Source organism: Kogia breviceps, chromosome 9 (genome assembly GCF_026419965.1).
Source record: "Kogia breviceps isolate mKogBre1 chromosome 9, mKogBre1 haplotype 1, whole genome shotgun sequence".
In the NCBI taxonomy this organism is placed as follows: domain Eukaryota; kingdom Metazoa; phylum Chordata; class Mammalia; order Artiodactyla; family Physeteridae; genus Kogia; species Kogia breviceps.
This window is the reverse complement of record NC_081318.1, coordinates 32,221,805-32,245,492: the sequence shown is the minus strand read 5'-3', so window position 1 is coordinate 32,245,492 and position 23,688 is coordinate 32,221,805. Positions and strand designations below refer to the sequence as shown.

The 23,688-nt window shown below is 40.0% G+C and overlaps 1 protein-coding gene and 1 pseudogene across 3 annotated transcripts in view; both read right to left on the bottom strand.

Annotated features, from left to right (window-relative positions):
• Window positions 1–23,688, bottom strand: part of CTTNBP2 (cortactin binding protein 2) — a 160,731-nt gene that overhangs the window by 20,101 nt on the left and 116,942 nt on the right. For all 3 annotated transcript variants that reach the window (XR_010842128.1, XM_059074372.2, XM_059074376.2), the window contains 2 exons: window positions 8,145–8,231; window positions 7,968–8,067 (listed from right to left, as the gene is read on the bottom strand). Coding sequence is in view for 2 of the 3 variants with exons in the window: in XM_059074372.2 (XP_058930355.1) it covers window positions 7,968–8,067; window positions 8,145–8,231 (187 nt within the window). In the remaining variant the exon portion in view is untranslated. The remainder of the gene's footprint in view (window positions 1–7,967; window positions 8,068–8,144; window positions 8,232–23,688) is intronic.
• Window positions 9,491–10,150, bottom strand: LOC131762707 (hypoxanthine-guanine phosphoribosyltransferase pseudogene; annotated as a pseudogene).

Genomic DNA, 23,688 nt, shown 5'->3' with positions numbered 1-23,688 from the left:
ATGATAAACCTATAGCTTTTTAAAACAACGATAAACTAACAAATCTTTTATACCCAGTGATTTAAAAAAACAAAACAAAACCCAGCCACAACAAAACCAGACCAGGTTGAATGGTCTATGTATCTGCTTTTCTGTAACTAACGACTGAAGGTCTCCAGTTTTTGCCTTGATTTGCGTTAAGTGTATGGCTAGTTCCAGCTAGAATGTGTCTGCAGGAACATGTAATTGCATCTCAACAAATGTTTTCCAGTGCCTCCTTGCTGTACATACTATGCTAAGCACTACGGCATGTTGGAGGTGACTGATTCTAACTGGGGGGATGTGGCATTTTAAACTGGACCCATTACGAGGAATGGCATCTTGACAGATCAGAAGAAGGCTTTCTAGGTTTAAGAAATGGCATAGGCAGAAGAATGGAAGCCAGGCAGAGCTCAGTCCTAGAAGGGACCAGGGCTTCAAACCAAGGTCAGAATAGTTGCAAGAGTGGCATGACAGACAGCTCAAAGCTGGTACATGTGTCTAGTCAGGACAGGCTGGGAGCTTGCGTACAGAGTCACATCAGTGGAATGGAAGCCAGGAGCCCCATCTGTGGGCAGTAGGGCAGCAGGCTGTGTCCTCACTCTGGGCTACACATTACAGTCACCAGGGATCCAACCCCAGAGGTTGTGACGTAGTTGGTCAGTGCTGGGCCTGGGGCATTGGCATTTTATGTGCAGCCGGGGTAAGACTTGCTGATACGAAGTCTCAGAAGCCAGCCACAAATGAAAAGTGGAAGGCCCAGGATGTCATGTCAGAAGGGAGTAACTACCAGCTCTGGGGATCAGTGGAAGTCTTTAAGGAGGGAATTAAACAGGATTTGACTCCTGCTTTGAGATCTCACTCTGGTGTGAAGAATGGACAGGAGAGCCAAGAAACAAGAAAACATATCTACAGGCTCTCACTGCTGAGGTGAGGACAAGAGGTAACAGGAGCCTCATCCAGGGCCAAGGCACAGAACAAAAGGATAGTCTGAGACGGAGTGAGCAAAGCTCAGTGGTTGATGTCTTGAGACAGGGGTGGAAAGGAAACAGCAGAGACAACTCGGAAGTTTCCGCCGGAGAAGAGGCCATGCAGTGAATGGAGACAGAGAGCACGTGAGCAGCAGCACACCTGAGGCAGGGGAGGTGCTGATGGGTTACGTTTCAGGCCTGAGTGCTGAGTGAGGCACTGCTCCTGAGATGTCCAGCAGGGGCTGGGACAAAAGGATGGAGGCAGCAAGGGAGGATTCAGGCTGGAAATAAACGAGTTTATAGGATTGCAGGAGGTCTCTTGGAAAGACACAAACTCATTCTCCTGAGTCCACAAGCAAGGACTGTATTGTCAGTGACTTAATTCACCCCACACTTAATGGAAAGCTTGTACCCCAGACAAAAGGGGTGTGGGATGCTGTTCATAACAGTTGGGTTGGGTTTCCACCTCATCTTTGTTCATCTTGGTCTCCTCTGAGGTACCAATCAAGGGTCAAACAGACTGGGTTTTTTGGTGAAAAGCTTGGTCTTCAATGCTGCTGGCCTCACATGTGCAATTTTTTCAGTCACCTCTGCTTCTCCATCTGACCACTTAAGTTCAACAACCTAAAGCAAGTTGGTCCAAATGTAAATTTCATTTTAGTTGTGAAGTAGCATGTCTAGTTCAAGTTATTTAACAGGGTTTCAATTCTAAAATATTAACCAACCATAGAAACAGAAACTCATTACACCTTTGGGTTTGAAGGATTATTCAGCCTCTGATCAGGGTTCATGGAGACATAAGATGGCCACTCACCCCATGTTATAGCTGGAGATTCCTTTCGGTCTGTTGTTGGAAAGTCAGCCATTTGGATTCCCTTTGCCCCATGCTAATTCAAAGCCCTATTTCTGAAACTAATCTACTCTTTTTTTTCCCTGCTTCCAACTTTATAGGTATGTCAGCTCTGCCCCTCTCCAGAGGTCAGTAATCTTAATCAGACACCCACTTGCGTAGGCTGAGGGCTATAGTCCAGTTTTGCACACCCTTGTATTAAAAGCTCCGGATAGCTAGTTCTAGAGCAAGACTCATTAGCTTAAAAATAATTAACATATCACATTTATAGTTAAATCCAAACTCCTTTATGTCTAAGGTGACCCCAAGTCCATAATCTCCTCTTTGGAGATGGAAGCAGCCCATCTTTCACACTGTCCACTTAAAACAAGGCTCTGCAGGGATGATGCTCTGAGTCCAGATGAGAAGCAAGGGACAGACCTCCAAAGAGCCTCCAGTAATGCAGGGTCCAAGGAGGAAACTCATTTATGTAGACTTCAATTACATATTATTACAGTAATTCTATCTTTATTACTTCTGAAGTAGAAAGTTCTCTCAGGAATCCTAAGTATTATTTTAAAATACCAATCTAGTGTTTAACTTTTTTTTTTTTTTTTTCACTACCACTGTCACATGTAATTTAAAAAAGTATCTGCCTTGCTAACCTAACTCAATACCTTATACTGAGGAGAAATATGACCCAATTGTAACACACATTCAGACCCTCCTTACCAAATAATGGAGCCATGTGATGTGATGGTCTCTCACAAAACTCAATATGAGAAGGAAGATGTTATTTTAAAATAAACACAAAATACCCATTGTTTTCATAAGTGCTACGCCATTCTTTTTGAACTGATCTTCTGTTCTACATTCTTTTCTTCACTGGCACCATTTTAGTCTCCATATAAATTTTAGATTCTTAAAGCTGATTATTTTTTTAAAAATCTGCTACTCTTCCTTCTTGTATTTTTTCACTCATACACTTCTTTTATTCATTCTCTGTGTCTCTTTTCACTGGCTTTCTTCTAGAGTTGTAGAGAGGAACATATAAGGTAATGTATGTGCTACGCCCATTGGAAGATGAAAGTTCAACATTCTAACCTCCAGCTGAATGTAAGTAGTTTAAATCTCTTTTTTTTTTTTTTTGAGAAAATAAAGTTAGAAACAAGGAATAAGTTTAGAACACCTTATGAATCAGTATATTCCTCACTTGGTAGTCATATGATTTGATCAGTTTACTTTCTTCGTTAAAAAAAAAAAAAAAAAAAAAAAAGCAAGATAGTAGCTGATACAGAATTCCTGTCCTCTAATTATTCTAAAAGCTTAACTGGAACAGCCTAGAAGCTCCTTTTCTCTGATCTAGATCTCAGCCTTCTCTACATTCTGTCCTTTTCCATCACCCTTTGACCAAAAGAAAATTCCCTGCTAGGGGCTTTCTGCACTACAAAAGAAGTGACACCACACCACTGGTCCTTCCCTCTGGCTCACTTGTGATTCCCTGGCACTGCTCAGAAGCTTCTGGTGTCTCCATCTACTCAAAGTGTACATTCTCCGTTCTCCATGATCTCTTCATCGGCCACCAGTCAGCAGCAGTGGGGCCTACTGCTATGAAAATGATGGTGACAGTGGATGGAGTTTTAGAAGATGAGGATGGACAGCAGCAGGGAAAGATCCAAAGCCAGACGGTAATGTTCTTGACGTAACATTCAGAGACCTTCAGCGTTTATTCTGGAGCCACTGGAGTATAACAGCAGGAAATTGTCATGAGCAGTTTTTTATTCTAGGGTGAGCCCTCTGGAAACCTGCAGAGGGCTTGTGGAAGGAGTGAGAGCAGAGGAAATAAGAAGGGTTAGTGATGAGGCCTCCATAGGCCCTTGAGCAAGAAATGATAGGTGGTAGGGGGACTGGAGAGCAAGAGGTGGAGATGAGATACAGGAAGCAGATTCAAAAGAACTCAGGGCTGAAGAGACGTGGGGAATAAGCCAAATGAGGGATCTATGATAAGCTCCACTTGCTAACTTGGGTAACTGCACTCAAGGTCTCAGCAGGTGAATCTTGTGTTTATATCTTACTTTTGTTATTTAAAAAAAAGAGGGATTTCATACATATAAATTACTGAGCCAAATACAGAATAAAAATCCTTTAATATTTGGAGATGCTACACTATTTCCTACGTAAGAGAGTCGAGTGGAGACTTATTGGCCTCAGTCATTTGAAAACTTCCTTTTTTCAAATCCAATTCACTCTATTTTTATGCCTTATCATCAACTTCTGTACTCAACTTCAACAACTTCTGTACTCTCTAATCTTACTTCTTTCTACCTCCACTGTAAGCAAGTTCTTCCACTTGCTGACAACTAAATAAGATTAACATTCCCTTCTTCTTTGCGAATGCTACTTCTTGTATCAGGTTCATGCACTCATTCAACAGGTAATTATTGGCAATCCAGTGTACAAGGTGGAATGGAAGAATAAGCTACGTTACTAGCCTTCAAGGAGCTCATAACGTGTGTGGGCCAACACAAAAGCCCAAATAATACCCTCGCCGCCTTGAACTATAGTTAAGTGGGTCACAGAGGTAAACAAAGCTTACTGCTGTTCATTAGAGGTAGTTGGCATTCCTGGAGGGACTGGACAAGCCTTCATTTGGGGGGTGTCCTCAGAGTACTTAAACAGCGGCTTCCACGTCTATTTTAACCAGTCCTGTACAACACAGTACTTTACATAGTACCTGCCATGCAGTAGTTAATGAGTGTGTGTGTGTGGGGGGAGGCAGTTTGTGTGCTTATTCTAGATGAAATTTTAGAGTAATTCTAGATGAAAGCTGCAGCATAAACAAAGACATGGAGAGTGGGAAAGCAAAGGACATGTGAGGAAGAAATACTGTCTTCTGCTGGAGCTTAGATACCTATTTTTAAAAAGGGTCAGATATTCCAAAGAAGATATACAAATGACCAATAGGTACAGGAAAACAGGTTCAACATCACTAACGATCAGGGAAATGCATATCAAAACCACAATGAAATATCACTTCAGAACTGTTAGAATGGCTATCTTCAATAAGAGTTAACAAATATTGGTGGGGATGTGTAGAAAAGAACCCTTTAACGTTGTTGGTGGGAATATAAATTGGTGCAGCCACTATGAAAAACAGTATGGAGGGTCTTCAAAAAACAAAAAAATAGAACTACCATATGATCCAGCAATCCCACTTCTGGGTATATATCCCAAGCAAATGAAATCAGGATCTTGAAGAGATTATCTGCACACCTGTGTTCATTGCAACATAATTCACAAGAGCCAAAATACAGAAACAATCTATCCATCAAGAGATGAATGCATAAAGAAAATGTGGCAGACATATACAATGTAATGTCATTCAGCCATGAGAAAAAAGGAAATCCTGCCACTTGCGACAACATGGATGGACCCTGAGGGCATTATGTTAAGTGAGATAAGTCAGACAGAGAAGGACAAATACTGCATGATATCACTTGTACATAGAATCTAAAAAGGCCACACTGATGAAACAGAGTAGAATGGTGGTTGTCAGGGGCTGGAGGGTGAGGGAAATGACATGTCAGTCACAGGGTACAAAGTTTCAGCTGTAAGTCGAATAAGTTTCAGGGGTAACTACTGTATCTGTTGTATACTTGAAAGTTGTTAAGAGTAAACATTAAATGTTCTCACTGTAAGAAAGGAATGGTAATTATGTGACGTGATGCAGATGTTAGCTAATGCTACAGTGGTAATCATTTCGCAATATAGAAGTGTATCACATCAATGAATTGTATACCTCGAACTTACTCTGCGTTGTATCTCAATTATATCTCAAAAAATTAAATTAAATTAAAAGAGGTCCAATAAGCAAATTAAGTGGATCAGTGTCCTAGAATGGAAGACCCTGAATGGGACTGACGTAGTTCAGTGGGTGACTGGGGCATGTGGGAGTCAAGAATCACAGAGCACTTTTAATCAGGGATCTGGTGGTCTGTGAAGGATGTTCAGGGAGCACAAGAGGTAGGCAGAGCAGCCACTTACAGGAAAGTAGACAAAATACAGTGAAAGGAAGCATAAAGTGGGGTGGATGAAAAAGGCACACCGAGATCCATTTGGCAGGACATGACCATGGACTGGCTGTGGGACAGGAGTGAGGGGTCCATGACTCAGAGGACCTGGGGGTTCTAGACGGTCCTAACATGGCTTAAAAATTAAGACAGTTGAAAACATCATTGAAAGAACAACCTCCCAAATTTTCACTTAAAAAAAACAGGATGTCTGGCTTCTTCTTCCAAGTCACAAGACCTCATGTCACTGAGACTACACTCAGCTGCTCACAGCTGGGAGCTGCTGCCCTCATGGCGATGGAGACAGGCTTCGCCTCCTCCAGCCCCAACCAGCCTGCTTCACCCCTTAATGTGGCTTTTTGGCACCCGTGGGCATTCAGGTTTTCAAGTCTGCCAGGGAGACCTGAGTTCCAAGTGTGGGGTGCCAAGAGACTCACCAAACTGAGAAATTAGGAAGAAGAGTTCTTTCTAAGAAGATGCTCCCCAAGGATTTAGAAATGCTGAGTTGGTCACCTTCGCATCCTTCTTGACCTAATTCACTGTTCTCAGATTTTTTCTTTTTCTAGCTCTCTAAGTTTAGAGCAGCATTCAGTCTAATTGTTATCTACTCTGATAGGGTGAGAGCACAGTATTTTAACTTCTTACTCTGAAATGAAGCAAGACTGAAGGCTGAAAAGCATAGGGGGCTTTTGTTATACAACTAAGGGGAGAGAAAAAAATTCTGGCAGGTGAGTTTTAAAGGAGCAGCGGTGGGCAGTGACTCACTCGGGTCAGGCTGACAAGCCGGAATGCGTAGTTTGAGTCCTACTGTGATGCGTCCTCACTGCAGGGTACTTAGCCTCTTGTCTCAAGTGTTTATAAATCAGGGTGTTTACAGAGTCAAAGCTTAATAAACAGTGGCTATCGTTAGTATCTTCAACAGAGAAAACAGCTTTTCTCTGTAGCTTACTCTCACTAGTTTCTGGCCCAAGACTGGCCTGAGTACTAGAGCAACATTCAGATTCTGGTGGGATTTTCTTGTCCCCAAAATGTGCTTCTAGGCTTGTGGATTCCTCAGTTCCCCTCCAAACCTTCCTCTTAATTTTATTTCTTGACTTAGGAACTCCTGGTAATTTCCTTCTTCCTCAACCTGGTCACCAGCTGTCCCAGCCACAAGGTATCTCCTTTGATCACAGCTCCAAAGATAAGAATCACCCCTCTCGGTGGGATAGGGAGGGTGGGACAGAGGGTGATGCAAGAGGGAAGAGATATGGGAACATATGTATATGTATAACTGATTCACTTTGTTGTAAAGGAAAAACTAACACACTACTGTAAAACAGTTAGTCATGCTATATACTATGCAGAGTTACATTAACTCCACCTGTGCTGAAGCTTGGGGTGACATGCTCTGGAGCCTAAGATAGAAAATTTATGAAAACTTTATATTAATAAACATGTTTAATCATGGTTCTGCCACTATGTAGTTGTGGTAAGTTACTGAAACTCTCTATGCCTGTTTCCTCACCTTTGAAATGGAGATAATACCAACTTGCATAGGGCTGTTGTGGAGATTAAATGAGTTAATTAATGCATGTCATGTGTTTAGCAAAGTGTCCATCAATGGCATACTAAGAATAACGTGGAGAAAGCAGTGCACCCCAGGTGCAGCAATAGGGGTGCTTTCGTTGTAGAGAATTTATGAATAATAATAATATTTACTAAAAACCTATCTCCTTATTATCACTGTGCAATTCTAAACTGCACCAATAACGCAATGCTTAGTTCTGCTAAGGTGGACTGCTCCCACCACCCCCTCCCCCTTGGTATCCTCTAGTGCCAGTTATGTAGTATGCTCCCAACAGATAATTTATAAACAAAAGAAAAATATAGGATATGCAATAGAGGCAATGGTATGTACATGAAAATAATTTTTTGCAAGTGCTCACCTGGGTTCCCAGTTTTCATCCCGCAGCTGCTCCATAATTGAAAAGTCAACTTAAATTTATCCCCAAGCAACAACATTTATTTCCGTATAAAGGCTTACTTGAAGGGCATGCCTTTCGGTTATCACAATTCAGTTTGCTGAGATGGTCTTACCGCTACTGATGAACAGATCTACTAGCTGGTCCTTGGAGAAACCAGTATCCACTTCAGCTCTCACTATTTCACAGGGGAATCCTGCAGCCATTTGTCTGTGCTATGATAAGAGAGTGATTAGTTCTATACGCTTCTGTGTTTCCAAAGAAAAGGAGAGGGCATGTGAGTGATCCATACCTTCACGCAGAGTGCAAGCTGATGGGCTATGTAGTCTTGCAAGCTTCCTTCTGGGCCGTGGAAAATGACATTATGATATTGCTCGACCTATTAACAAAACAAGAAGAAACCTTAGGTAAAAATGCTATGAAGAGAAAAAAGTGGTGCACAAGTGTAGAATTTCCTTTCTGGTTGTCACCAGCCTTTCAAAAGATTAAAAATATTATTTTAGGGGTTAGCTTCATTCATTGGGCATGTGAAGTCTTTCATTTTAATGTGAAACACTGGCAAACATATTATTTATATAGTATTTTACATTTTATATAGTACTTACATACTTATAGCAAGAGATGGCATTTTTTTAAAGAGCATACTCCTTCTTCCTCCATTTTCTACACTGAGGTTCAGTATATTAGCTGGGAACACAATTCCTAGCATGGTTTTGTCCCTTGCAGATGTTCCATAATTTTTTTCTCTATTATCCCTTACAGATGCTCTTTAGTTTGAATTTTCCAAATACATATTTTACTTTTCAGAGGTTAAAATAGCAATGAATGTTTTTCAGGAAATTTTGGAAAATACAAAGAAAAATAAAGAAGCAGAATAGAAATCACTGAAGCAACCACTGTAAATATTTTTATGTTTCCTTCCAGCTTTTTTCTCTGCATAGTTGATGTGTGTGTATTTGTTTTTTTTCTTTTTTTCTTTTAAAGAGACAGCCTTTATTTTAAGGATTTTTACACTGAAGACTTCAAAAAGTGGTAGGTTTTTAGAACTTATCGACCTGTATTTAAAAGGAACTGTTGCCAAAGATTCGCCAGAAATAATCTGAACAAGCGGGAAAATGCAGTTAATACTGCTGAAACCTACTAAAATAACTCCAGGACATTATGGCTTATCCAACATAAAGATACCTCTCAATGCTGTCACTGATATGAAACTGACTGCTTCTTTCCTAAACACACAGTGGTATAATTAACAATATTCAATCACTTCTGTTCTTTCTTGAATATATAAAAATTAAAATACCAATTAAAAAACTAATATATTCTTCTCTTTCAATGTTTCTTACAGATACAATTTCAATGTTTTCATTCAATAGTGGTGTGGTTTAAGAGATTTTTCATTCACAAGTCAAACAACAATCCACCCAAAGGGAACTGATATAGTCTATAGGCTCATAGTGCAAATAAAGAGTTCGGGAATGCAGGAACTGACCTTTCTAAAATACAAAACGGATGAAATTCTTAGAAGATACATGCAACAAGCTCTACTAAGCAGCTGGCCACAGAACTAAAACATCTGATAATTTTCCTGGTGATTCACTGAGACTCCAGATGTTTCCAAACTCAACTTGAACTCTCATCTTAGGCTTTGTATTTTGTTTTTCCAGTTTCTCTGATGACACAAACATGATTCAAATCCTTGACGTATTCGTTATATAGTCAAGGGCATATCCTACAACAAACCTGTCTGGAATTTCAAATCCAACAAAGTCTGGTCTATATGCAACACTTTGAGGGGTCCTTTTAACAGGCAAGCTTGCAACCTTGAGCATCTTTGGATTATTCTGCTTGACCAAGGAAAGCTAGGTTTGCATTGTTTTGCCAGTGTCAATTATATCTTCAACAATCAAGACATTCTTTCCAGTTGAAGTTGAGAGATCATCTCCACCAATTACTTTTATGTCACCTGTTGACTGGTCATTACAGTAGCTCTTCAGTCTACTAAAATCTACAGTCATAGGTATAGATCTGTCACTATTTCTCTTCAGTGCTTTGATGTAATCCAGCAGGTCAGCAAAGAATTTATAGCCCCCCTTGAGCACACAGAGGGCTACAATGTGATGGCCTCCCATCTCCTTCATCACATCTCGAGCCAGCCGTTCGGTCCCGTCCATAATTAGTCCATGAGGAATAAACACCTTTTCCAAATCCTTAGCATAAACGATTAGGTATACAATATACATCTAGGTCATAACCTGGCTCATTATCATTAACCACGATGCTGGGGCTGCGGGTTGCCATAACGGAGTCGGCTGGCGTGCGGGCTGAGGGCAGTCTGGGGAGGAGAAGCCAGCAGGGCCGAGCAGGAGGCGGCGCTGCGCAGGAAAGCAGAGTGGTCCGCCTGAGCGCTCTTCCCGGCCGCCCCTCAAAGCCCAGGCAGGCGCCTGTATTTGGTTTTTAAGAAGGATCCAGGGGTGTAATCCTCTTACAGCTATTATATATCAGAGGATATCTTTGTGTTGACTTTTTGCATAAAAGACATCTTCATGAGTATTCAATTATTGCATCAACTATGTGATCCCATTCTTCAAAGCACTGAATTCCAGAAATCTAGGTAGAGACTGATACTTTTACTTTGTAAAAATGAAAATCTCTTGCCTGGAAGACTATAGGGTTTAAAAATAAATCTTTATCCTCATGTATAAGGATATCTCGCCTAAGAACATGTGCAGATGTAGTGGGTGCTGGGACAGAAAGCCATGACCTTTTATGTACGTCAAGGGCTGTGATGTTTGGAGTAAAATGTGGAGGGGAGGTCAGCCTCCCACCTCCATGATCCCAGGGCTGAGTTCCCACTCCCAGCCCACATGCTGGGGAAAAGCTTTCTTCTTGGACAGGTCTTGCAGAAAAGCACCTGTACAGGTGTAGCACCTACCTAACCAGTACAGTTGACGAAGTTCATATATGAGGATTGAGCCACCCATACTTGGAGAAGTGTTAGACACAACAGGGTCTGTTCTCTTTATAATTTGGAATGGGACAATGTAAGGACATGTATATCTTTGTGCTATTGTTGCTCTGCTGCACTCTGATGAGTTTGCCCCTTTTACATAACAGGGGAAGGGCACATCCTTGAGGGTAGCCAGAGTAGACGTCTACGAAGACAGTGACTATGCCCCTGGCTCCTTACAGGAAAAGGCAGATTCTGAGATATGAAAGGAAGGCTTGAGGGAAAGCCCTTAGCATGGAAGGAAGAGGAAACTCCTTCCTTACCTGGGGACTTTAAGACCTGAGCTTTGGCCTCCCAGGAGACCATGACATAAACTTAGAGGAACTCCTAGAAAGTGGAAGAAAACTAGTCTTGACCACTGGGTGTCTGAAAATGAGCTAAGGAGGGAAGTGATTCTTAAAGGGGTCCCCTTGACGTTGCACTTGGGACTGGGTTTCTTGCCCTGCTTTCATAGTCTACCTCCCTGCATTCTCTAGAGAATGAACATAATTTTCCAAACTTCTTTGTTTTTTAAGTTATTTTTAAGCTGTGTTCTCCTGAGTTTTCAGAAGGATAACTGTTCTGTTCTGCAGTATTCTTCCATAGGTATAATGTTAACTTGCCATTGGTCTTCATATACTGTGAAACCACAGGAAGAATTCTGCAGTAAAGCAGGATGTGTGGACCATCGCTGATCTTACTCACTGTCCACTGAGTTTCCAGCTGAATTCCTGCCTTAGGTCACTGGACAAATGGCGGGCTGGTGTCTATAATTTCTAGTTAAACTCCAGGATCCAGCACTGGCTGCAGTGGACTGAACTCCTGCTGTCCACCTTGGCGGACAATTGCATGAGATGAACTGCAGTACCGGAAGCAGGATGCTCTTGCACCTGTCCCACCGAGAGTGATGATATAATATACTTCCTGGATGCAGCACGGTCTCACCAAAGCCCGCCGACTTCCTGCTCAGGGATTTCTCGGATCCAAACTCTGAATGGCTGTGGAAGGACCTGTGTTGACAGGGGGTGGAGGATAATATCATGGTGCAGCAAAAAGCAGAGGCAGTAAAGGAAACATGCCCAATTTTCTAACTGCTGTAAATCTTACTTTTTTGAATCATTAGTAAGATGGTAAGAGAAAGATAAAAGTGTTTTCCTACTACGTCTCAAATAAAGTAAACCCAACACTCTCTTGCCCCTAAAGTTAGTGACATTTTTTTCTAGATTCTTGAAAAAGGAAGACCTCAGTTCTATTTTTCTCTGTTATTGTGACGTTTTATCACTTTTAAAAGTGCTTTTGGGCTTCCCTGGTGGCGCAGTGGTTGAGAGTCCGCCTGCTGATGCAGGGGACGCGGGTTTGTGCCCCGGTCCAGGAGGATCCCGCATGCCGCGGAGCGGCTGGGCCTGTGAGCCATGGCCGCTGGGCCTGCGCGTCCGGAGCCTGTGCTCCGCAACGGGAGAGGCCACAGCAGTGAGAGGCCTGCGTACCGCAAAAAAAAAAAAAAAAAAAAAAGTACTTTAGTGGGAAATTGTGTGTTAGGTACTTGCCAGGTACAATTTTAAACCAGAAATCTTGAGCTCTCCAAATCCCAAACTGCCATGACTTATAGTGTAGAAATTCTCTCACAAGGAATGGATTGTTTCACACCAGTGGAACAGGATATAGCTTTTCAAGATTTACTGAATATTCTAGCCCTGAGATTTTCAACTAGCACTGCTATTTAATCCTGTCTCACTTTTGAAAACACGAGTGCTCTTTATAGCCATCATGTCAAACTGCCTACATTTTCTTAAGATTGATTTTGAAATCATATAACAGCAAGAGACCCAACTTCATAGATAAGTTGTCTTCAGTTCCAACACCTCATTTTTTCTCAGATTGTTGGTTCTCAGGAACGACAGGAAACATTCCATTTAAAATTTCATTGAAAGGCCATTCACTAGCAGTAAGCATTTCTGTTCACACACTCTATTATCCTTTCTGGAATAAGGTAAAATATAAATAAATGAATTCAGTAAGTAAATCAAGGTAAAAGACTTCCCAATCATTCAGACATTCTAATGCATGCATCCTATTAGTAGGTTTCGCCTCATTTCAGGCATTATCAATTTTTTGTTAATGGTATTTTGTTCTACCTCATCAAATGATACAGCTGTGTTGGTTACCATTTAAGATCTGAACAAAAAATTAATTATGGAAGCCTCTTGCTCTACTGAGACTGGTGCAAACATGCAAAGCTATGCCAAGAAAACATATTTATCTGTTCTAGTGCTACCATACTATTTCTCCAAATAGCAAGATCTGAGGTATAATAAATATACATGCTCCATGCTTCCAGCAGAGGGCTCTAAAGATAGACAGGTAGGTAGGTAGGTAGGTAGGTATTATAGATGGACAGACAGGAAGGCAGACATATTTTTTGGGGGGACGAGGAGGTAAATATTTGACTTCTGTTGAAAGGAGATCTATTTTTTGAAAAACAAATTCAACTTCTAAAACGTGAATTATAGTCACCAGAATTATCTTCTAAGTGCATGCTTACAGTGTGACATTTCTGCTCATTAGGAAACAGACACTGGGCTTTATCACAGTTGGTACCAATCCCTTTTATTCTTATGTCTTCACAGCCTATTCAGGAAGCTCTTATCACATGTCAATTAGTGCTTTGTGAGGCAAATGAATTCTGGATTAAATGGAAACAATGACCTCCACAAAATCCCATCCATCCCTTTATTTTTTTCCCTCCCCAGTGTTTTTCTGCAGAATGGAATTTACCAGAGGAGCTATAGTCTCCACTAGGGTCAATGTAGCACCTGCAATGTGTTTTCAGACTTGTGGCATTATTTTAAAGCAATAAACTTAAACTTTTGTTTGGAGTTTCACTTGTCAGAGTCTGAGGAAAAGCTTCCACTACCCTGAGACGGTTTTAGGCCAAGTTGTGTTGAGATGCTGAACTCAAAAAAGAATGAAAAATAAAAGGTCTTTACCAAGCTAATAAAATTGGAATGGTTATAGAATAAAGGGACATGCTTTATAGCTAAGATGTTCATTCCAACCTCTTCTGGAACTTAATTTTTAAAGAACTGATTTATATATGACTTTAGAACCACATACAATACAGTTACTGTCAACTTATTCATGTAAAATCCCCCCAAACAATATTGGCACATCCAGCATCAGGGATATACAAAACCAGAGTCTTTCATGTTAGGGGTTTTAGGCATCTGCTGAGGCCCCTCTTTATAGAATAGGTGTAAGAGAATAATGGAATTCAAGAGAAATTACAGTTCACACACAGAGGGACACCCATACTATATGCTTTTAAAAATTAGCTTAGTGAAACCATAAAAGCCAAAATCAGACTTGGTTACTAAATTCAAATAAAGATAGGCCCTCACTTATTTTTTTTTTTAACATCTTTATTTGCCCTCACTTATTAACACAGAAGTAGTAACTTGGGTGTTAGAACTATTTAAAAAGTAAAACTATAAGATATAATTCTTGGATATAATTTCCTCCTTGTCACCTCACCTCTGGTACTCATGAACTCTTCCTGCTCCAGACCTCCTCTGGGCTGATACTTGCCCTACTGGCCAGAATCTTCTTGCACTGTCGCCAGGGAAGCCAAGGATCCACTGGTGTTGGAATCACCTCTTCCTCATACCAGGGAACTGGCTTCTTTCTTCCACTAGGACTGTACACCCAGCACTGCCCCTCCATGCTCTGAATAACCTCAGGCTAAACTTGGTCATCCGCTAAATGGGCTGATGAGCTTTTGTGAGCCGTCTTAGATATGTAACCATCATTTACAACATTACATCTATGGGAACATAGCAAACTTATTTTGGGAATGTTGAAGACTAAGTGGAATCTCCTAGTGATGATTCTTGATGATGAGCATGGCACATACTTGAGTGGACAGCCAATATAATTCTCAAGAATTGTGTCCATGGGGATTCAGAGTTCTACATTTAAAAACAGGGCTCAAGGGACCTTCCACGTGGAGGAGGAGTAAGACTTGGAGATCACCTTCCTCCCCACAAATACACAGAAATACATCTACACATAGAACAACTCCTACAGGACACCTACTGAAGGCTGGTAGAAGACCTCAGACTTCCCAAAAGGCAAGAAACTGCCCACATACCTGGCAATGTGACTGACAGGGTCTTGGCGATCCAGCTGGGTGTCAGGCCTGAGCCTGTGAGTTGGGAGAGCCAAGTTCAGGACACTGGTCCACCAGAGACCTCCCAGACACATGTAATATCAAACGGTGAAAGTTCTCCCAGAGATCTCCATCAAAACGCAAACCCCGGTTCCACTTAATGACCAGAAACCTACAGTGCTGGACACCCTACACCAAACAAGCAAGACAGGAACAAACCCCACCCATTAGCAGAGAGGCTGCCTAAAAACATAAAGTCACAGACACCCCAAAACACACAACCGGATGCGGTCCTTCCCACCAGAAAGTCAAGATCCAGCCTCATCCACCAGAACACAGGCACCGGTCCCCTTCACCAGGAAGCCTACACAACCTACTGAACCAACCTTAGCCACTGGGGGCAGACACCAAAATCAATGGGAACTACGAACCTGCAGCCGGCGAAAAGGAGACCCCAAACACAGTAAGTTAAGCAAAATGAGAAGACACAGAAATATGCAGCAGATGAAGGAGCAAGGTAAAAACCCACCAGACCAAACAAATGAAGAGGAAATAGGCAGTCTACCTGAAAAAGAATTCAGAATAATAATAGCAAAGATGATCCAAAATCTTGGAAATAGAATGCAGAAAATACAAGAAACGTTTAACAAGGACCTAGAAGAACTAAAGAGCAAACATAAACAGTAATGAACAACACAATAAATGAAACTAAAAAATCCTGTAGAAGAAATCAATAGCAGAATAACTGAGGCAGAAGAAAGGATAAGTGATCTGGAAGATAAAATAGTGTAAATAACTACTGCAGAGCAGAATAAAGAAAAAAGAATGAAAAGAATTGAGGACAATCTCAGAGACCTCTGGGACAACATTTAATGCACCAACATTCGAATTACAGGAGTCCCAGAAGAAGAAAAGAAAAGGAAAGGGACTGAGAAAATATTTGAAGAGATTATAGTTGAGAACTTCCCTAATACGGGAAAGGAAAGAGTCAATCAAGTCCAGGAAGTGCAGAGAGTCCCATACAGGATAAATCCAAGGAGAAATATGCCAACACACATGTTAATAAAACTATCAAAAATTAAATACAAAGAAAAACTATTAAAAGCAGCAAGGGAAAAACAACAAATAACATACAAGGGAATCCCCATAAGGTTAACAGCAGATCTCTGCAAGCCAGAAGGAAGGGGCAGGACATATTTGAAGTGATGAAAGGGAAAACCCTACAACCAAGATTACTCTACCAGGCAAGGATCTCATTCAGATTCGATGGAGAAATTAAAACTTTTACAGACAATCAAAAGCTAAGAGAATTCAGCACCACCAAATCAGCTTTACAACAAATGCTAAAGGAACTTCTTTAGATGGGAAACACAAGAGAAGGAAAAGACCTACAGTAACAAATCCAAAACAATTAAGAAAATGGTAATAGGAACATACATATCAATAATTACCTTAAATGTAAATGGATTAAATGCTCCAACCAAAAGACATACACTGGTTGAATGGATACAGAAACAAGACCTGTATATATGCTGTCAACAAGAGACCCACTTCAGACCTAGGGACACATACAGACTGAAAGTGAGGGGATGGAAAAAGATATTCCAGGCAAATGGAAATCAAAAGAAACCTGGAGAAGCAATTCTCATATCAGACAAAATAGACTTTAAAACAAAGACTATAACAAGAGACAAAGAAGGACACTACATAATGATCAAGGGATCAAACCAAGAAGAATATATAATATTGTAAATATTTATGCACCCAACACAGGAGCACCTCAATACATAAGACAAATGCTGACAGCCATAAAGGGAGAAGTTGACAGTAACACAGTCATAGTAAGGGACTTTAACACTCCACTTTCACCAATGGACAGATCATCCAAAATGAAAACAAATAAGGAAACACAAGCTTTAAATGATACATTAAACAAGATGGAGTTAATTGGTATTTATAGGACATTCTACACAAAAACAACAGAATACACATTTTTCTCAAGTGCTCATGGAACACTCTCCAGGATAGATCATACCTTGGTTCACAAATAAAACCTTGGTAAATTTAAGAAAACTGAAATTGTATCAAGTATCTTTTCCAACCACAACACTATGAGACTAGATATCAATTACAGGAAAAAAATCTGTAAAAAATACAAACACATGGAGGCTAAACAATACACTACTGAATAGCCAAGAGATCACTGAAGAACTCAAAGAGGAAATCAAAAAATACCTAGACACAATTAACAATGAAAACACAACAACCCAAAACCTATGGGATGCAGCAAAAGCAGTTCTAGGAGGGAAGTTTATAGCAATACAATCCTACCTTAAGAAACAAGAAACATCAGAAATAAACAAACTAACCTTACACCTAAAGAAATTAGAGAAAGAACAACAAAAAACCCCCAAAATTAGCAGAAGGAAGGTAATCATAAAGATCGGATCAGAAGTAAATGAAAAAGAAAGGAAATGATAGCAAAGATCAATAAAACTAAAAGCTGGTTCTTTTCTTTGATAAGATAAACAAAATTGATAAACCACTAAGCAGAGTCATCAATAAATAAATGGAGAAGACTGAAATCAACAGAATTAGAAATGAAAAAGGAGAAGTAACAACTGACACTGCAGAAATACAAAGAATCATGAGGGATTACTACAAGCAACTATATGCCAATAAAATGGACAACCTGGAAGAAATGGAAATATTCTTAGAAAAGCACAACCTTCTGTGACTGAACCAGGGAGAAAGAAAACAGGAAGAGAACACTCACAAGCACTGAAATTGAAACTGTGATTAAAAATCTTCCAACAAACAAAAGCCCAGGACCAGATGGCTTCACGGGAGAATTCTATCAAACATTTAGAGAAGAGCTAACACCTATCCTTCTCAAACTCGTCCAAAATACAGCAAAGGGAGGAATACTCCCAAACTCATTCAATGAGGCTAAAATAACCCTGATACCAAAACCAGACAAAGATGCTCCAAAAAAAGAAAACTACAGGCCAATATCACTGATGAACACAGACGCAAAAATCCTCAACAAAATACTAGCAAACAGAATCCAACAGCACACCAAAAGGATCATACAGCATGATCAAGTGGGGTTTATCCCAGAGATGCAAGGATTCTCAATATCTGCAAATCAATCAATGGGATACACCATATTAACAAACTGAAAGAGAAAAATCATATCATCTCAATAGATGCAGAAAAAGCTTTCGATATAATTCAACACCCATTTATGATAAACACCCTCTAGAAAGTAGGCATAGAGGGAACTTACCTCAACAAATAAAGGCCATATATGACAAACCCACAGCCACATCATCCTCAATGGTGAAAAACTGAAACCTTTTCCACTAAGATCAGGACCAAGACAAGGTTGCCCACTGTCACCACTATTATTCACCACAATTTTCGAAGTTCTAGCCACAGCAATCAGAGAAGAAAAAGAAATAATAGGAATCCAAATTGCAAAAGAAGAAGTAAAACTGTCACTGTTTCCAGACGACATGATACTATATAGAGAGAATCCTAAAGATGCTACCAGAAAACTACTATAGCTAATCAATGAATTTGGTAAAGTTGCAGTACACAAAATTAATGCACAGAAATCTCTTGCATTCCTATGCACTAGTGATGAAAAAGCTGAAAGAAAAATTAAGGAAACACTCCTATTTACCATTGCAACAAAAAGAATGAAATACCTAGGAATAAACCTACCTAGGGAGACAAAAGACCTGTATGCAGAAAAGTACAGAATACTAATGAAAGAAATTAAAGATGATACAAACAGATGGAGAGATATACTATGTTCTTGGAATAGAAGAACCAACATTGTGAAACTGATTATACTACCCAAAGCATTCTACAGATTCAATGCAATCCCTATCAAACTACTAATGGCATTTTGCACAGAACTTGAGCAAAAAAATTTCACAATTTGTATGGAAACACAAAAGACCCTGAATTGCCAAAGCAACCTTGAGAAAGAAAAATGGAGCTGGAGGAATCAGGCTCCCAGACTTCAGACTATACTACAAAGCTACAGTAACCAAGAGTAACCAAGACACTATGGTACTGGCACAAAAACAGAAACATATATCAATGGAACAGAATAGTAAGCCCAGAGGTAAACCCATGCACATATTGTCACCTTATCTTTGATAAAGGTGGCAAGAATACACCATGGAGAATGACAGGCTTTTCAATAAGTGGTGCTGGGAAAACTGGACAGTTACATGTAAAAGAATGAAATTAGAACACTGTCTAACACCATACACAAAAATAAACTCAAAATGGATTAAAAACCTAAATGTAAGGCCAGAGACTATAAAATTCTTCGAGGAAAACATGCAGAACACTCTATGACATAAATCACAGCAAGATCCTTTCTGACCCACCTCCTAGAGAAATGGAAATAAAAACAAGAAGAAACAAATGGGACCTAATGAAACTTAAAAGCTTTTGCACAGAAAAGGAAACCATAAACAAGAGGAAAAGACAGCCCTCAGACTGCGAGAAAATATTTGCAAACGAAGCAATTGACAAAGGATTAATCTCCAAAATTTACAAGCAGCTCATGCAGCTCAATATCAAAAGAGCAAACAATCAATCCAAAAATGGGCAGAAGACCTAAACAGACATTTCTCCAAAGAAGATATACAGATGGCCAACAAACACATGAAAGAATGTTCAACATCACTAATCATTCGAGAAATGCAAATCAAAACTACAATGAGGTATCACCTCACACCAGTCAGAATGGCTATCATCAAAAAATCTACCAACAACAAATGCTGGAGAGGGTGTGGAGAAAAAGGAACCCTCTTGCACTGTTGGTAGGAATGTGAATTGGTACAGCCACTATGGAGAATAGCATGGAGGTTCATTAAAAAATTAAAAATAGAACTACCACATGATCCAGCAATCCCACTACTGGGCATATACCCTGAGAAAACCAAAATTCAAAAAGAGTCATGTACCACAATGTTCATTGCAGCTCTGTTTACAATAGCCATGACATGGAAGCAACCTAAGTGTCCATCGACTGATGAATAGATAAAGATGTGGCACATGTATACAACAGAATATTACTCAGCCATAAAAAGAAACGAAACTGAGCTATTTGTAGTGAGGTGGATGGACCTAGAGTCTGTCATACAGAGTGAAGTCAGAAAGAGAAAAACAAATACCGTATGCTAACACATATATATGGAATCTAAGAAAAAAAAGAAAATGGTTCTGAAGAACCTAGGGGCAGGAAAGGAATAAAGATGCAGACATAGAGAGTGAACCTGAGGACACTGGGAGGGGGAAGGGTAAGCTGGGACGAAGTGAGAGAGTGGCATGGACATATATACTCTACCAAATGTAAAATAGATAGCTAGTGGGAAGCAGCCACACAGCACAGGGAGAGGAGCTCGGTGCTCTGTGACCCCTAGTGGGTGGGATAGGGAGGGTGAGAGGGAGACACAAGAGGGAGGAGATATGGGGACATATGTATATGTATAGCTTATTCCCTTTGTTGTAAAGCAGAAAGTAACACACCATTGGAAAGCAATTATGCTCCAAGAAAGATGTTAAAAAAAACAACGAAATTGAGTTATTTGTAGTGAGGTGGATGGACCTAGAGACTGTCATACAAAATGAAGTAAGTCAGAAAGATAAAAACAAATACCATATGCTAACACATATATATGGAATCTTAAAAAAAAAAAAGGTTCTGAAGAACCTAGGGGCAGGACAGGAATAAAGACGCAGATGTAGAGAATGGACTTGAAGACACAGGAAGGGGGAAGGGTAAGCTGGGACGAAGTGAGAGAGTGACATGGACATATATACAGTATCAAATGTAAAATAGATAGCTAGTGGGAAGCAGCTGCGTAGCACAGGGAGATCAGCTCAGTGCTATGTGTTCACCTAGAGGGGTGAGATAGGGAGGGTGGGAGGGAGATGTAAGAGGGAAGAGATATGGTGATATATTTATATGTATAGCTGATTCAGTTTGTTATAAAGCAGAAAGTAATACACCATTGTAAAGCAAATATATTCCAATAAAGATGTTAAAAAAAAGAATAAAAAGAATAGAGCTCAGATCAGGGTGATCTACTCATGTATTTTTCTAAATATAATAATTATTCACATTCATTGAATTATTAAATTACAGGGTTATTAATAAGCTAATAAAAGTTGTGAACTGGCTAAGAGAAAAGTTTGAGTTAATAAAAAGTTCAACTATTATAATGTTATTAGTGATTCTAACTCAATTAAGTTAAATGTCTCCTATTAACTCAAGGATGGAGACTTAAAATTCACTTGTATTATGTAACTATTCAATTAAAGTATTTAAAATTAACATCATTTAAACAAAACCAAAAAGCCTGATTTAAAGGTTTCACTGCATTTGGTTTCCTGCATAAGGGCTTTAATACATGCATTTTATTTAGCACGTTTACACACATAGTAAAAAATGCTTACTACAATTATGCCTTAACCAAAAGGTTAATAACTAGTATAAACTCTGATAACACGCATGAGAATAGAAGACAGCCTAGGTTCAATTCCTTAGATTCTACCACTCTCTTGCTGAGGACCCTGGGCAAATTACTTTGAGTCTTGGTTTATCGACCTGTAAAATGGGAGTAACTGGTATAAGTAGCTACCTCATACCATGTTTAAATGAGACAATCTATATACTTAGAAGAGAGCTTGGCATATTACAGGCATATCTCGGAGACACTGCAGGTCTGGTTCCAGACCACTGAAATAAAGTGAGTATCACTATAAAGTGAGTCACATGACTATTTTGGTTTCCAGTGCATTTAAAGGTTATGTTTATGTTTATACTATACTGTAGTCTATTAAGTGTGCTATAGTATTGTTTAAAAAACAATGTAGGGCTTCCCTGGTGGCGCAGTGGTTGAGAATCCGCCTGCCGATGCAGGAGACACGGGTTCGTACCCTGGTCCGGGAAGATCCCACATGCCGCGGAGCAACTAAGCCCGTGAGCCATGGCCGCTAGGCCTGCGCGTCCGGAGCCTGTGCTCCGCAACGGGAGAGGCCACAACAGTGAGAGGCCCACATACCGCAAAAAAAAAAAAATAATAAATAAATAAAAAAATAAAAAACAATGTACATACCTTAATTAAAAAATTGTTTATTGCTAAAAATTGCTAACCATCATCTGAGCCTTCAGTGAGTGGTAGTAGTAATATCAATGGTCACTAATCACAGATCGATGATCACAACAAATATAATAATAATGAAAAAGTTTGAAATATTGGGAGAATTACCAAAATATGACACAGAGACACGAAATGCTGGTGGAAAAAAATGGCACCAACGGATTTGCTCTACACAGAATTGCCAACAAACTTTCAATTTGTTAAAAAAAAAAAAAAAAAATGCAGTGCCTATGAAGTGTGATAAAGTGAAGTGCAATAAAATGAGGTATGCCTGGGCTTCCCTGGTGGCGCAGTGGTTGAGAGTCCACCTGCCGATGCAGGGGACGTGGGTTCGTGCCCCGGTCCGGGAAGATCCCACATGCTGCAGAGTGGCTAGGCCCATGAGCCATGGCCGCTGAGCCTGCGCGTCCATAGCCTGTGCTCCGCCAACGGGAGAGGCCACAACAGTGAGAGGCCCACGTACTGCCAAAAAAAAAAAAAAAAAAAAAAAAAGAGAGGTATACCTGCAATAAATACTCAATAAAAGTCAGGTATTACCAGGTTTGCATATCTATCATATAGATTTTCAACAATTCAAAGACACATCAGTATGACTATAGTTACTGTGGCACCGGGTGGATATGCCACTCTAGCTCAAGTCCTACCCAGTGACTTCCTATCATAACTGGAATAAAATTCAAAGTCCCCACCTTGGTCCTGCATGATCTGGCTTCTGGTCACCTCTCAGACCTCATTGCCAGTCTAGACACTTTTGTACCAGCTGTTCCCTCTGCTTCAAACACTCTCCCCAAGGCTACAACCTTCACTTCATCTAGCTTTCTGTTTACATACTATAGGAAGGTTTTTCCTAACAACTCCATTCTAAAGCTTTCTGCCACCCCTTCCATTAGCTCTTTACCTCCTTATCTGCTTTATTTCTCTTTATACTTATAATTAGTACTGGGTATCACATTACAGATGTATTTACTCATTTGTTTTTTATCTGTCTCCCCCCACTAGAATGTAAGCTCCATGAGGTCAGGGAATGCATCTTATACGTAGCTATATCCTCTAAGTTTCTAAAACATTGCTTGCATTTAGGAGGCTCTCAACAAATAGGTGTCAAACAAATGAATTAAATAACTAAACTAAATACAAAAATGCATCTCACATGGTTGATCTCCATAAGGGGTTTATAATCTTGTATGGAAGAACAAACAGTCACAACGATTCTGTGTTGTTATTGCCTGAAGCACTTTAAAGTGATTGCTAATGAGTGACAAATTTTCATTATCTGCATCCAAGGGTTAATTGTTGGATTTTAAAAAGTCCTTTGTGTATACTCATTAAATTGATAATAGAACTCACAGCTGAGTTAATTTAGCCTCTGGTTTGCTGGTCATCAGGAGCTAAACTATGTTTCCTGACTTAGGAGGCACACACATAAATGTACTTGGAATGTGCCGTATATAGCATGACTAGCAGACATTTCATTTGACAGACCTACTCAGTC